We start from the raw sequence: 17,109 nt of genomic DNA on the forward strand, positions 1-17,109 counted from the left end.
CTCCCAAGAAAACTCTCTCTCTCTCTCTCTCTCTCTCTCTCTCTCTCTCTCTCTCGTTTTTTTCTTTTTCTTTTTTTCCTTTTTTGCAAAACTGGTTTTAAAAACTTACATAAAAGTTTCCTTGTGGTCAGAAGTTTCTTCCTGTATATGGGGACATTTGGCCTCAAAGAGAAAAGCTGCCTTTTTTATTCAGAAACTCAAAATAATAAATAGGATTTATATAATATTTATTTATAGTATATATAATTTTTCTAATATATTATTTATAATAATATAATTATTCATAATTGGTTACATTAAAAGGTATATAATTGAAATATTCTCACAAGGATTTGTGTGTGTGCGGACGTGCGTGCGTGCGTGCGTGTGTGTGTGTGTGTGTGTGTGTGTGTGTGTGTGTGTGTGTGCTGATACACTGATATCCTTCTCTGTTTTAAAGACACCTGATGGAACCTACAGCTTGATTAAATATCATGCATAAATACGTGCTCTTTTCCTTTTTGAATAATTCGCCAGCATTGAAATCGCTTTTTTCCCCGAAACTCAAGCGTCCCAGAGCAAAGCCATGTGTCATATTTTCGTAACCTCTCCAGAGGCATGGCTGCTCTCTCCCAGAAAACACTGACACAACCCTTTAGACAAGAAAGACAAGGCAAAACAATACAAGATATAATGTTCAGCATGCGTTCACAAATGAAGCGAACACAAAAGAGGCAGAAAGTAGGCAAAGATAAGGCCGACAGAGGAAGAGAAAGGAGACAACAACAAAAAGCAGAATGGATAAAAAAAGAGGATAAAAGATTGAAAGAAAGTGAGAATAGACAGCGTATGAAAGGAGAGAGAAGTAATTGAGTGAAGTTGGGTGGGAAGGACTGGTGTGTTACTGGGCTCTCTAACTCTCTCTAATTGGTGTTGCATTCAGACCTGCCTTTAGTTCTGAAATGTACTAATGGAGCGTAACACACACACACACACACACACACACACACACACACACACTATCAGAGAGAGAGAGAGAGAGAGAGAGAGAGAGAGAGAGAGAGAGAGAATTCATCACTAGACAGCCAGAGGATAGAGGATAAGTGTTGCTGGGCTACAATGTGAAAAGGGATTGAATGCCCCCCATGGAGAGCATTCACATGTTTTTTTCTTCTACTTCTTGTCATACTTTTAGCATTCTCTCTCACACACCCATACACACACGCAAGGGTCAAAGAATGTTGTGTAAGGACACTAAAAAGAAAATGTAATCAGAGTAATAGTTATTGTGTTTGAGGTACACTCTCTCTCTCTCTCTATGTGTGTGTGTGTGTGTGTGGGGAGGTAATTTATTGGCCACATTTTGCATGTTTACACTATCAATATCACCTCTGTGGATGGTGCTCTCAATACACCTGTTAGATGAATTGTGTCTTGGGCAGCTCCTGCTTTCATTCATCATTAGTTAGAGCTTGGGATCTAAAGTCCATCTCAGAAATAGATTCTTTGAGTTTCGTGTGGTTCCATATTCCTTCTTGTTCATTTTGTTCATTTATGTTGTCTTATGGAGCACCTTTGTTCCTGAGGGAACGTTGTTTAGCTTCACTATGTATTGCAGTGTATATGGTTGGAATAAAAATAAAAGCTTGACTTGACTTGAACATTTGGCATGAGCCAGCATACACCCTTGAAGCCAGGGTGGGCCATTAACGCACACATTAACAAAGTGACATCTAAGGTCATTTTCGACGACGCTGTGCATCTCCAAGCATGTGATTGGAGAACATGAGGAACGTATAAAAGTCTATAGACACCCTAGAGCTGCTGATTTAGCCATGATTGTGTTTCTGAAAAGCGTGCATGTGTGTGTGTGTGTGTGTGTATATATATATATATATATATATATATATATATATATATATATATATATATATATATATATATATATATATATACACACATATGGACTGCACACGCAGCTCACTGCATAATTTATTTTGTCTTTAACATAATCATCTCTGTAAATGGTCTTGTTCTGTATGACGCGATAGAAACCGTGCTTTTTTACCTGCTATACTGTTGGCTTTTAGTAACACTCTTGTGGGTTTAGTCTTGATCCTCGTGATCTCTGACCCACAATCTCACTGGATAAACTAACGAAGCATGAAACAGGGCCGCACTGAGCACTAAGCTCAAAGCCAAGAAGAAAAAGCTTTGTTTTTTTTTACATTTGAGTTCAAACCCCCCCAATCACACGAACAGCCCCGGGGTAAATGAGAGCAGCTTGCCACCCAACTTTCTTTTTAGATTGTTCAAACATCATGAAAGTAATCTAACTACGTGAATGATGAGCGCCGCTGTTTCACTGTTATTCTTTGGTGTGCTGTTTGCCTCGATGCCCATCAGTCACTGTGCACAACGACTCCTTCCACCGCTCCAAGCAGGGCGCATGTGAGAGAGGAGAAGGAGGGAGTAGATGGGGTCAGTTTTGCAGGTTACTTTTCATCTCTCATTTGTGTATTTTCATTAGGAAGTTGCTTTTTGACATGTGGCATGGTAGATCTGCAGTGCTTTGAAACCAAAAAGGGGAACTTACAGATCGTGTGCTTGAGCCCAGAAATCCGTGGTATTGAAAAAAAAAAAAAAACAGTATTTATTGCAATTATTGTTGCATTGAATATTGCACTCATTGGTTGATAATGATGATGATGATGATAATAACAATAATAATAATAATAATAATAATAATAATAATAATAATAATAATAATAATAATGTCTGTATTTCTATGTCTGATTGTGTTAAATGTGACCATGCCAAATTGTAATTGTTTTATATATATTTTGTTTCTGCTTTTATTTATCGTTTGTTCACATTAACTGTTGGATCCATAAGAACGTGCAAACTGAGAGATTTCAAATGCAAAAATTACCTTTAAAAAAAATAAAAAATGCTACTTATTCTCAAATGAAGAATTACATAAAATAAACTTAAGTTCAAAACAAATTGCACTTGAAATGTGTGAAAAGTAAAAAGGTGAAAAAATTGAAAAGTATGAAATAACCTTCACAATCATCCTTACCAGAATTGATTTTGTTATTTACGAATGGGACTATTTTTTTGTTCATACACACGAAATCCTCATGATCATCATGCAAATCATACGCGCGTTCACGCTATATCAATGAAATGATCAAAATAAACAAACAAAAAAACAAACGATTACGTTTTAAAATTTCCTTTGTAAAGTGAAAAATAGCAACGAAATATAATTATTGTTGTATACAATTTATTTTGGGGGTTTCTTTTTGTGTGTTCACGTCACTTTTATTCCCAATTTATGCCACGAATTTTATTTGATGTATTATTATCTTTTTTTTTATTAATTTCTCCAAACCTCTTTAAAAAAACAAGTAGGTAAACATATTTGGTTCAATACGCCGTGTATTCAGTAATCAGGGTTAAAAAATGTAGATTTTATACGTTCAAAAAATATTAATTTCTCAAAACGTAACTCAGTACAAGAAGTTTCATACTATGAAATGATGATATTATTAAATAAAAGTATGAAATAATACATTGCCGGATTTACAGTACTTTCTAATTAAAATAAAACATATAAATGAATAAGTAATAAGTAATAGGATCGGCTGCAAAATCAGTGTTTTCAGTAAAGGCCAGCTGTTTGTCTCGAGACCTGAATGGACAGATTTAATTGAGTTTTATTTGTAAAGCGCTTTTAACAATTGACATTTTCCCAAAGCAGATTTACTGATAAAACCAGTTTATAAAATGTGAATGTTTATGTTAATGCTTACATGTTTACTCTTTACTATTATTGTATAGCTCGTATATTCATTGACGTTTTATAGTATGTGTGTTTAGTGCATGTGAAATTGCAAAACTCGAATATGAAACCCAAATAATGGGTGCGCGCGAGCACCAGGTTTTGGGAGACTGCGTTAAAATGAAAGGTCGATATTGAATGTTGGTGTGTGTCTGTTCAAGAAGACAAGCCACGCCATGCAAGTCCACAGAGTATCTCAGTGATCATGTATTATTGATGGAGCAGGGCATGGGGAGAACACTGAGCTACAGCACTGTGCACTTCTGCTATCTGCACCAACAATCCGTTTTCATTTACTGCTCCGATGAGTTTCTAGAGATCTAACTAAGAAGACCAGAAAAATGGGGGTCAAATATTCAGAATTTGAACAAAAAAATCTATTAAATTAATGCAGTTCATTTGATTTGATTTTTTTGTCGTTCATGCGCGGCCTCGCTACAGAAAGGATTTCCACTTTGCTGTGCGCGTGCGCGCTTCTGTCCGACTTTGACCCATTTTTCTTTCTCTGTCACTAGTAGTAGCACTGTTACATCATAATTGCGTGTGTGTGTGTGTGTGTGTGTGTGTGTGTGTGTGTGTGTGTGTGTGTGTGGCCTACTGAACTGTCTCCACTACTCTCCGCATTTTCTCTGCGTCCAAAGAGGCACGCGAGGTACAAGCTACTGCGGCTGCGCGCAGTCACACGCACACACGCGCACGCACGCACATACACACACACACACACACACACACACACACACACATGCCTATCCGTCTAATCATTATTAATGCAGTTATTTAATTTATCTTGTAAAATGTTTGTTTATTTGTTAATTTATTCATTTGTTTGTTTGGTATTCGTTTGGACCTTTATATGCTGCATCCCGTAGCAATGTTATAGCAAAATACATACTTACATACTTTATGTACTAAGAAATGTTAGTATCTATCTATCTATCTATCTATCTATCTATCTATCTATCTATCTATCTATCTATCTATCTATCTATCTATCTATCTATATATATATATATATATATATATATATGCATGCTGCTGAACCCCCCTATGAAGATGCACCATTGGAAAAATATATTTGTAGTTTACTTCTGCTAATTTGAAAAGAAAAAGAAATCATCTGCTAAAATGCAGTAACTGTAAATGTATGAAAATATATTTTGGCCCACTGCCTTTTCATATCCGTTCTTTCACATTTTCTAAAACACATCATTAGTCATTATATTATATCCCTGTAACAGGTGAGCTACACTTTTTATCCTGACCACTGCTTTTTCCTTTTTTCTTTCATATCCCACTGCTGTTTCCACACTTTTCCTGTATGGGAGCTGAGATCTTTAATGCTGTGGAAGATGGTAAATGAGTGGAAATGGAGAAAACTATGAGGGCAATTACTGAGAGTGATTTTTATCACCAGCTTCACACCATGCTGTCTCTGAAAAACGGAAAGAAGGAAAACAAATGTGAGAAAGGCCTCAGACAAGAGTAATCGTAGTCTATATTAGAAAAGTTGTGTGTGCATGTGTGTCCTTGTTTGTCAGGGTGGATGAAATGAAAACTGTAAAAAAAAAAAATTAATAATAATAATTGAATACCAGTTCATAATCTTTTTACAATTATCAATTTGTACATTTTGCATGAGGGAATCTAAACATGGTGATTTCTCTCTGCACCATTTTTTCCCATTTTGCCATTTACATACAAAGATTTGATCTTTTTTTTCTCTCTCATAAGGAATGAACTGACGATCAAGAAAATTAAATGTCTTACAGATTTAGGATCCTACTGTTACAAACTGTTGATGTACAGAATATAATCTTCCCTTGGCTTTGGGAAGAGATTTCAAGGGCCATCTTTTTTAATATTTATTATGTATTTAGGATTCACCTGTTAACATGGATATACATTTTCTTCTTTTAATTTGAGGCACATTTTATATTATTTAAGGCATATAGCACAGATTAAGAGTTTTATGGTAGTTTTATAGATCAACCCAAAAGGTGGATATTAACGGTACAACCATTTTACTGCCTTTTTAAAATAAAAAAAGAATTTAAAAAAGTATATTAATTACTTTTATGTACAAATGTTCTTAGATTAATGTCTGTATTAAAAGCTGTGTTTGATTAAGAAAAAAATAACAAATATCTATAGAGGACTGAAAAAAAGTAATTTGTCTTAGTAAAGCTTTTGGGCCACCATAATCCACCAAAACAAACATAATGCACCTTGGCACAGATTGAAGTCTCTGGAACTGCACTGGCTCATTCTTCCAAACGGTATTCTCTGAACTGGTGTTTTGAAGGTGGTGAAGAGTTCTATTTAACATCACAAGACCTATTGACCGTAAAAATCCATAGTATATGATTTACACCGTTTCCGGCCTCATCAACTCATTCAGTGAAGCTCATTCTCATCCTGAACAAGAGGACTACCATTAGGCTAAATATCATGAAGATGATCATTCAGAATCATTTTGTATTCCATATACCATTTTTCCTTTAAGTGCATAATGGTATAAAAACTAAGCATGTAAAATACCACTGACAGCATTCTAAAAACTTTGAGATGGTTTTATTCTATTTATTTTTCTGTGAATTTTTTATAAATAAATAAATGACTACTGCCATATTAGATTCACACCATGAAAAATTTCTTAAACACTTTGGTGTGAAAATAACATAATAATAATAACATTAACATTAACCACCTTATGTGATTACTGTTTACTGTCATAAGCATACCTTGTATATACACTTTGTCCTCATATGTATTTTTATATTCTATTCCCTAATGCCGGACAGTCGTATAAAGCATTTCACTGCATGTTGTACTCTGTATGTGTGTATGTGACAAATAAAATTTGATTTGATTTGATTTGATTAACAGAATCAGAGCTTAATATAATCTAAAGAATTACACATTTTTAAATCGAATAATGTTTTTGAAAAAAGAAAAAAAAATTGGTGGGTTTTTTATTTATCTGACTTTACCCTATGAAACAATTAAGGCCATTACTGTAAGACACACACACACACACACACACACACACACACACACACACACACACACACACACACTTTACCTTTAAACTACGATTGACCCTTGTGTGGGTTCATAAAAGCTACCGGGGTACAAAACATGGAGAACTAATTTAAACAAAATTATTTTAAATTTAATAGTCATTATTACATTATAGAAGATCTAAGTGTATTTTTTATTATGAGGCCAAATTTTTTGTATCCTTACTTTTGCTATAACACTAAGACAAACTCTGAAGTGGCTGTGATTGCAAATTGTTTTGGCAATTAATTTTTTCCCCATAGATATCAAGAAGCTCTCATTTCCACTCATCTTTTCTGTAAAACAATATTTATTCTTACTGTAAAACAAATCGAGCCGAAAAATTTAAAATTACACTGCGAGTATACAACTAAAAAAATGTACATATCACTGATATAACCACACATCGGATCAAAGTACTTGTGAATTTTTATGACAAAAAGAAACAAATTAAATGTAAAAAATGTAGAAAAGTTTAATTTTTGACACAAAATACATTGTTTAAAATGAACTGACAGTTTGCTAAATCTTTTTAGAAAAAAAAAAATTAAAATCCTGAGATGCCCTTTGCCATGTCTACTAACTGTAATGAAATATGGAATTACAAGTTATAGAGAATGATTTATATATATATATATATATATATATATATATATATATATATATATATATATATATATATATATATATATAGGCACAATGGGCATTTTTAAAAACAAAATAAAAAGCATTCCTACCTTAAAAACAGGAGCTTTTGTGTGTATCGCATATTTTATATTTATATATATATATATATATATATATATATATATATATATATATATATATATATATATAATTTTTATAATGTTTTTGTTTTTGTTAATTTATTAAAAAAAAAATTTAACAGCCGTTTGTTCCCCTGACAGTCCTGGTGGGAAACTTTTCGGCTGCTGCGCCATTCGGTCCGAAAGGCGCTGGCGGAGTCCGTGAGGCACAGTGCGCATGCGCCGGGCTCCCAGCGCTCCCTATAATACTTTCTATAGAGAACGGTGATCGGTGTACCGGTGATTTAGTCGCACTCTGTAGCGGGGAAGAAATCCCGGGACTCAATGGAGGATAGAAGCTTCGTGAGCGCGCGAGTTCGGCTGTGTTCGGCATGAGGGAAGGCGCGGGGATAAGAGTCCCGGTGTGCCTGCTAGACGGTGGCGGCTGCTGCGGATGCGGCGGATGCGGCGGATGCTGATGCTGGAAGGTAAAGAGCGCAGAGTGCGCGTGATACGCGGCGTGCAGCTGAAGGCCATAGCCGCAGCCGTAAGCTCCGTAGCCGTACCCGGGGACGAAAGCGGCATGCTCCCGAAGCAGCTCCGGTGACTGCTGGCGCTTGAAACGCTTTCTCCGGCGCAGGAAGCTGCCGTTGTCGAACATGTCGGCCGACTCCGGGTCCAGCGTCCAGTAGTTACCCTTCCCCGGGTTTCCGGGCTCTCGCGGGATCTTCACGAAACAGTCGTTGAGTGAGAGGTTGTGACGGATGGAGTTCTGCCACGCAGGGAACTTCTCGCGGTAGTACGGGAAGCGGTTGCTGATGAAGTCGCAGATCTCGCTGAGTGTGAGTCTCTTTTTGGGACTCTGCAGTATGGCCATGGTGATGAGCGCGATGTAGGAGTACGGCGGCTTCACCAGAGCGTTCTTGCTCGTCGGTTTGTACGCGTCGCGCGCGCCCGTGCCGGCGGCGCCGCGCGCGAACGGGTCGTCGCGAGCGCGCGGGAATCCGTCGTCATCGTCGTCGTCTTCGTCGTAAGGGCGCGAGCGTACAGCCGCGTCGTCGTCGTCGTCGTTTCCTTCGCCTACCACGTCGATGTCCGGCTCTTCCGAGAGCGCACACGCGTCCGACATCTCGGAGCTCAGAGTCATGGCTCCCAGCGGGTCGCTGCGCGCGCTGCTGCTGCTTCTGCTGTTACTGATGCGGTGTGTAAAGACGCATCTTCAGCGACGAGATGCTGCACAGCGCAAATAATAAAGCAGTCGTTATGCCGCCGCCATGGACTTTCATAACCTTCCAGTCCGGCATCCAGGCGCGATCATACAGGAGAACAGCACACACACTTCACACACTTCACATAGGGGCGAAGCACGATTCCAAACAGGGCGGATCTTCCCTCGAGCTTTATAACCGCTCTCTGATCACATGATTATTCAGCGTCACTGTGCACACCGAAAGAGAAAACAGCACTGCAATATTCTTACAGAAAAAAAAAACATGGCAGGGATTAAATAAAGGGAAATTCTTATAGTTTCGGAAAACATTTTAGTCCGTTTGTTTGCTTAAAAAATAAAATCCTACTCGCTGCGTGTACATGTGGAGAAAACCGAGAAGTAAACACGAGGTTGTTTATATGACCCTCCCTCACTACTACTGCTTTTCTCTTTCACACACACACACACACACACACACACACACACACACACACACACACATATATATATATATATATATATATATATATATATATATATATATATATATATATATATATATATATATATATATATATAAAATACAAAAATAATATACAAAATACTTTATATTATATTATTATATAATTAATACAATTATATATACATTATTATTATTATTATTATTATTATTATTATTATTATTATTACTATTATTCATTTTATAATTATCGTTATTATATTGGCGTGTTATTATGTGGCTTACTGTACAACCTCCTTATTAAATAAACCGATTAATATAAGCATTGTTTTATTTAAAATACATTTAATAATATTATATTATTTCATAACAATCAAACAACTCTTCAAGGTGAAACAAGTGAGGTTCAGGAAATAATTTGTCCTCCTGCGCGTGTTCTCACACGTGCACACCTGCATCTTAACGGTGATACCAACGTGAATGTTGGATTAGGCAGCCTAAATAAATAATACAAATTATATATATATATATATATTTTTTTTTAGCAAAAGTAAAATTTTATTAGCAAAGGCCGACAATATTTTATATAGGTTAATAAGGAGGATGAAGATAAAGATATATATCCTGATTTATATTAAAAGTTTTTTTTTCATCTGTAATTAATTGTAACAGTTAAATTAATTAGTTTCGTATATTTGTTAATACACACAATACTTTTTTTGTTTAGTTTCTGATCGTACTAAACAGAATTTCGCCAATTTTATAAATGATTTATATATTATTTTGTATGTGTAGGATTAATCATATTATACTGATTACATTTTTAAAAAGCTTTGTGTATTTCAATATTTTTGGGATAAGGCGCGCGCACATCGGGAGCAACTCATTTCGTTTCCTTTTATTGCATCGTCTTTTTATCATTTAAACACTTAGAAGAGAAGGATGTTTAAAGTGGGTTATTAAAGACAATTTGTGGCCAAAGCGATGAGAAGCTATTTATCTAAAAAACAAACAGCGCAAGTCCATAAAAAGTCTAAAGCGCACCATAAGCAAACCAAAGAAATGCATGAAAGGCGGAAAGGATCTGTCCAAAGATCATTATGATTTTCTGTTTTTTTATCTGCGTCTGTGTTAGTTCTGGATGATGCAGTTGGAATCGAAAGTCGGGTTATTCTGTTTGATGGGCAAAACATCTGCCTGGAGCTTATGGCCGAGTCACTGGGAGTCGTGTGCTCAGGGGAAGGAGTCGGCTCTCTCGCTTTTTTATCCGCTGTGTGTGAAAAGACGAGGTCGCCATCTAGTGGCCGAGTATCTACATTTTCACGAATAATGTTTTAGAGCAAATACACTACACCAGTGGTGTCTAATCTTTTCCTGTGTGGGTGCAGGTTCTCATTCTAACCCAGCAAGTCCAACCAAATTCCACCTGTTGAAATCTAATTATTCTTATTTTTAATGACAATGATTGATTGGAATAAAAACCTGCACCCACACTGGCCCTTTGTGGAAAGGATTGGACACCCCTGCACTACACATCTCCGTGTGGGACTAACTAACTAACTAACTAACTAACTAACTAACTAACTAACTAACAAAACTGCAAACTGACAAAATAATTGACTGAGAACCAATTGACTAATAGCAACTAACCAGCTGACTGACAGCATTGCATTATTTGATAAATCTGTAAGTCTCACACTGAAACAATTATTTTTCTTTAAATAGGAACATAGTGGTAGGAGGAAATACACAGTTCATGTACTTGAGTCAGTGTTCAAAAGTACCTGCTTTTAAGTGTATATAAGTATTACAATTAATTAATTTATGTATTAGAACTATATTTAAATTTAATTGAAATATTTCATTTATTATATTCAGTTAAAAGGTCAATTTCCCTGTATATCATACCTTTTTAATCAGAGTGAGAGTACCAAACATCATGGAAACTATCTAAGAACTGTAACTGTGGGGAAATTACTTAAATAAAAAACTTCCTTCACATCCACCATGCAAAAGCATACCTTAAACCTAGGGCATCATTTTGTCCTTAAACACAATCGAATCTAACCAAGTAATCCAGTAGTATCATGTACTGTTATGTACTGTAATGGTGAAATTACTTGATAATTACTTGCCACCTCAATATAGAGGTCTTTCTTTGCTAGGGTGGTACAATTTTAGTTATTTTTATAAATCATATTTAAAGGTACATCATATTCACATGAAAATCTGAAATGTTAAATGATATGTATCACCCCAACCACAACGAAGTCTTTTGTTGACAATCAATTTAACATTCTTGAATAAACTGACCTGCTAACACTGGAAACATGAGTGGCTAATAAAAAAAAAATAATAATAAAATAAATAAATAATGTAAATAAGTTTGCCAAGGCATCATATTGCTAACTCTTCCTTTTAAAATTTAGTTTATATTAGTGAATGTTGTGAAATTTGGTTGTGGAGGGTCTCTGGTCTAAGTCTGGGCAAAGTGCTGCCAATGCTGCCAGCACATTCCATCAAATTTGAGCCTGATTTGGTTGAACTGGAGTTTCTGAATCGAGCAGAGTTCAATCCATCCTATGGCATTAATCAGATATGTGCCAGCTTGGATTTTTTTTTCCACAACTCCAACTATTTTTGTCAAAGCAAGACCACATTTTTGCATAAATAATCTTCAGAAAAACATGGTCAAAAGTTACAAAAAGATTTTTAAATACCCCAAATGGTCTGCTTGTAACAGGCCCTGGACTCTGACAGAGAAAGGAACTGAGACTCTTAGCAACTGTTTTGTACAGACAAAATTTCAGGACCATCTTCAGAACATTTATTGTTAATAAAATATATAAAATTTTCCTCATATATATTTTTATATATTTTAGATTTTACATAGTTTATACACTTTATTTATCTGCCTCTTTTTCCTAGTTTTATTTTACTCCCCATCCTATTCCCTCATGTCGGACAGTCGTATAAAGCATTTCACTGCATGTTGTCCTCTGTATGTATGTGTATGTGACAAATAAAATTTGATTTGATTTGATTTATTGTGTATTCGTGTGGGTGCATCTCAGCAATGCATATACGCATCATTACAAATAATGATATCTTTAAGACTAGTGGTGGAAGAAGTGTACAAACCATGTACTCGAGTTAAAGTGGAGATAAAAGTAAAATATGACTCCAGTAAAAGTAAAAGTGCTCTCTTTAAACTTTCGCTTGAGTTAAAGTATACAAAAGTATTTGCCTTTAAATGTACCTAATATTTAAAGTACTATGATTTATTATGGCTATAATGTTCATTTTTGTCTCAAGACTCTTTGTTTAATTAACTATGTGAAAAGACTTTAATGTTACTCTTAACACGTCAATCTATCAATATAATAATGTAAATTAATCAAACACTGGTTGATATCTATTATAATTACTAGTTATTAGTCACAGTAAATAGTAATTACCTATTACTAGTAGTACACTTACTAGTCCTTCGCCCTGTGTTTTCTGTTTCTGTGATTGTTGTTTAATGTAGCATCAGGGTTCTGGAGGAACGTTTCATTTCACTGTGTACTGCAGCAGCTATATATGGTTGACATTACAATAAAAGCTTCTTGACTTGACTTATTATTTATTCTTCTAAAACTGTTCTGCTTGCTGTAGAACTGACACTGAACTATGTGCTCATGATAAGTAGATATTACAGAGCCACAATCAAAACAAGTTCAAAACTAAACTGATTTCAAAACTGATTGGTGAATTGCTGTGTGCTTGACCAGTTACGTTATTATCCACTCATAAATAAAAGGAACGACTGATTTCACAAAATGTAGTTGAGTAAATAGTAAGATATTTGACATTAAAATGTATTGAAGTTAAAGTTAAAGTCTCCCCAAATGGAAATTCTTCAGTAAAATACAGATACGCAAAAAAACTACTTAAATACAATAATGAATGCCATTTACTTTGTTATTGTCCACCACTTTTTAAGACTGTATCAGAAGTTTCATGCCACTTTGTTGTCAAAAACTGCAACAACTTATATTATTTTCCTTCCCTGTGAATTTGAAGAATTTACAGCTCCTTTTATATACAAGTATATAATATTGAAATACAATAGTGTTAGTTCTGGATGATGCAGTTGGAATCGAAAGTCGGGTTATTCTGTTTGATGGGCAAAACATCTGCCTGGAGCTTATGGCCGAGTCACTGGGAGTCATGTGCTCAGGGGAAGGAGTCGGCTCTCTCGCTTTTTTATCCGCTGTGTGTGAAAAGACGAGGTCGCCATCTAGTGGCCGAGTATCTACATTTTCACGAATAATGTTTTAGAGCAAATACACTACACCAGTGGTGTCTAATCTTTTCCTGTGTGGGTGCAGGTTCTCATTCTAACCCAGCAAGTCCAACCAAATTCCACCTGTTGAAATCTAATTATTCTTATTTTTAATGACAATGATTGATTGGAATAAAAACCTGCACCCACACTGGCCCTTTGTGGAAAGGATTGGACACCCCTGCACTACACATCTCCGTGTGGGACTAACTAACTAACTAACTAACTAACTAACTAACTAACTAACTAACAAAACTGCAAACTGACAAAATAATTGACTGAGAACCAATTGACTAATAGCAACTAACCAGCTGACTGACAGCATTGCATTATTTGATAAATCTGTAAGTCTCACACTGAAACAATTATTTTTCTTTAAATAGGAACATAGTGGTAGGAGGAAATACACAGTTCATGTACTTGAGTCAGTGTTCAAAAGTACCTGCTTTTAAGTGTATATAAGTATTACAATTAATTAATTTATGTATTAGAACTATATTTAAATTTAATTGAAATATTTCATTTATTATATTCAGTTAAAAGGTCAATTTCCCTGTATATCATACCTTTTTAATCAGAGTGAGAGTACCAAACATCATGGAAACTATCTAAGAACTGTAACTGTGGGGAAATTACTTAAATAAAAACTTCCTTCACATCCACCATGCAAAAGCATACCTTAAACCTAGGGCATCATTTTGTCCTTAAACACAATCGAATCTAACCAAGTAATCCAGTAGTATCATGTACTGTTATGTACTGTAATGGTGAAATTACTTGATAATTACTTGCCACCTCAATATAGAGGTCTTTCTTTGCTAGGGTGGTACAATTTTAGTTATTTTATAAATCATATTTAAAGGTACATCATATTCACATGAAAATCTGAAATGTTAAATGATATGTATCACCCCAACCACAACGAAGTCTTTTGTTGACAATCAATTTAACATTCTTGAATAAACTGACCTGCTAACACTGGAAACATGAGTGGCTAATAAAAAAATAATAATAATAAAATAAATAAATAATGTAAATAAGTTTGCCAAGGCATCATATTGCTAACTCTTCCTTTTAAAATTTAGTTTATATTAGTGAATGTTGTGAAATTTGGTTGTGGAGGGTCTCTGGTCTAAGTCTGGGCAAAGTGCTGCCAATGCTGCCAGCACATTCCATCAAATTTGAGCCTGATTTGGTTGAACTGGAGTTTCTGAATCGAGCAGAGTTCAATCCATCCTATGGCATTAATCAGATATGTGCCAGCTTGGATTTTTTTTTCCACAACTCCAACTATTTTTGTCAAAGCAAGACCACATTTTTGCATAAATAATCTTCAGAAAAACATGGTCAAAAGTTACAAAAAGATTTTTAAATACCCCAAATGGTCTGCTTGTAACAGGCCCTGGACTCTGACAGAGAAAGGAACTGAGACTCTTAGCAACTGTTTTGTACAGACAAAATTTCAGGACCATCTTCAGAACATTTATTGTTAATAAAAATATATAAAAATTTTCCTCATATATATTTTTATATATTTTAGATTTTACATAGTTTATACACTTTATTTATCTGCCTCTTTTTCCTAGTTTTATTTTACTCCCCATCCTATTCCCTCATGTCGGACAGTCGTATAAAGCATTTCACTGCATGTTGTCCTCTGTATGTATGTGTATGTGACAAATAAAATTTGATTTGATTTGATTTATTGTGTATTCGTGTGGGTGCATCTCAGCAATGCATATACGCATCATTACAAATAATGATATCTTTAGACTAGTGGTGGAAGAAGTGTACAAACCATGTACTCGAGTTAAAGTGGAGATAAAAGTAAAATATGACTCCAGTAAAAGTAAAAGTGCTCTCTTTAAACTTTCGCTTGAGTTAAAGTATACAAAAGTATTTGCCTTTAAATGTACCTAATATTTAAAGTACTATGATTTATTATGGCTATAATGTTCATTTTGTCTCAAGACTCTTTGTTTAATTAACTATGTGAAAAGACTTTAATGTTACTCTTAACACGTCAATCTATCAATATAATAATGTAAATTAATCAAACACTGGTTGATATCTATTATAATTACTAGTTATTAGTCACAGTAAATAGTAATTACCTATTACTAGTAGTACACTTACTAGTCCTTCGCCCTGTGTTTTCTGTTTCTGTGATTGTTGTTTAATGTAGCATCAGGGTTCTGGAGGAACGTTTCATTTCACTGTGTACTGCAGCAGCTATATATGGTTGACATTACAATAAAAGCTTCTTGACTTGACTTATTATTTATTCTTCTAAAACTGTTCTGCTTGCTGTAGAACTGACACTGAACTATGTGCTCATGATAAGTAGATATTACAGAGCCACAATCAAAACAAGTTCAAAACTAAACTGATTTCAAAACTGATTGGTGAATTGCTGTGTGCTTGACCAGTTACGTTATTATCCACTCATAAATAAAAAGGAACGACTGATTTCACAAAATGTAGTTGAGTAAATAGTAAGATATTTGACATTAAAATGTATTGAAGTTAAAGTTAAAGTCTCCCCAAATGGAAATTCTTCAGTAAAATACAGATACGCAAAAAAGCTACTTAAATACAATAATGAATGCCATTTACTTTGTTATTGTCCACCACTTTTTAAGACTGTATCAGAAGTTTCATGCCACTTTGTTGTCAAAAACTGCAACAACTTATATTATTTTCCTTCCCTGTGAATTTAAAGAATTTACAGCTCCTTTTATATACAAGTATATAAAGAATTTTAAAGTGAAGGCAGACAAATGTGATCAGATTTAAAATCTTAGATTTTTGTAAAAAAATATTGGTTTTGCTACTCTTTCTACAAATCATGTCCAATCAACCCAAAATTTAGCAAATGTCATTTTCTGACTAACCTGGACAGAATTATCAATTCAATTCATTTTTATTTGTATAGCGCTTTTAACAATGAACATTGTCTCAAAGCAGCTTTACACAGATAATGTGGTGATTAAAAGTAAATATGTTCTTTGTAAGTAAGTTTGTCCCTGATAAGCAACTGTGGCAAGGAAAAACTCCCCGAGATGGCATAAGGAAGAAACCTTGAGAGGAACCAGACTCAAGAGGGAACCCATCCTCATCTGGGTTGCACCGAATGTCCATTTGAAGCAGATATACAATGTTGTGGGGTACAGTGATGGTGATCAGAAGCAAACAGTAGTCCTGAGTCAGTGTAGGAGACTGTTGACATTAACTACAGTCCAATCCATCCTCAAAGCACGGTTCTTACTTCGGAATTTCATGAAACCCAAGGCATTGATGAGAAACCGTCCCAAGCCGCACAGAGTGGCCTCCAGTCGAAGAGAACACTAAATCACTTATCAATGGATTATTGTTTTTTTATGTACCCACAATTCTGATGCTGGATTGGATTAGGGATTTTGCAGACTAAGTCAACATGTTGAGCTCATGTTCCTCAAAAAAATTCCTAAACTATTTTTG

The 17,109-nt window shown here is 35.0% G+C and overlaps 1 protein-coding gene across 1 annotated transcript; it reads right to left on the reverse strand.

Annotated features, from left to right (window-relative positions):
- Positions 1–7,730: 7,730 nt before the first annotated feature.
- Positions 7,731–8,992, reverse strand: foxd1 (forkhead box D1). The gene has a single exon (XM_046839316.1). The coding sequence runs from the start codon at positions 8,777–8,779 to the stop codon at positions 7,769–7,771; it is 1,011 nt and encodes a 336-aa protein (XP_046695272.1). The 5' UTR covers positions 8,780–8,992; the 3' UTR covers positions 7,731–7,768.
- Between the last annotated feature and the right edge of the window lie 8,117 nt (positions 8,993–17,109).

The sequence above is a fragment of the Silurus meridionalis genome, chromosome 25 (genome assembly GCF_014805685.1).
Source record: "Silurus meridionalis isolate SWU-2019-XX chromosome 25, ASM1480568v1, whole genome shotgun sequence".
In the NCBI taxonomy this organism is placed as follows: Eukaryota; Metazoa; Chordata; class Actinopteri; order Siluriformes; family Siluridae; genus Silurus; species Silurus meridionalis.

What these genes read in the sequence shown, in the direction of transcription:
- foxd1 (XM_046839316.1), bottom strand. Translation starts at nt 8,779, where the DNA reads ATGACTCTGAGCTCCGAGATGTCGGACGCGTGTGCGCTCTCGGAAGAG.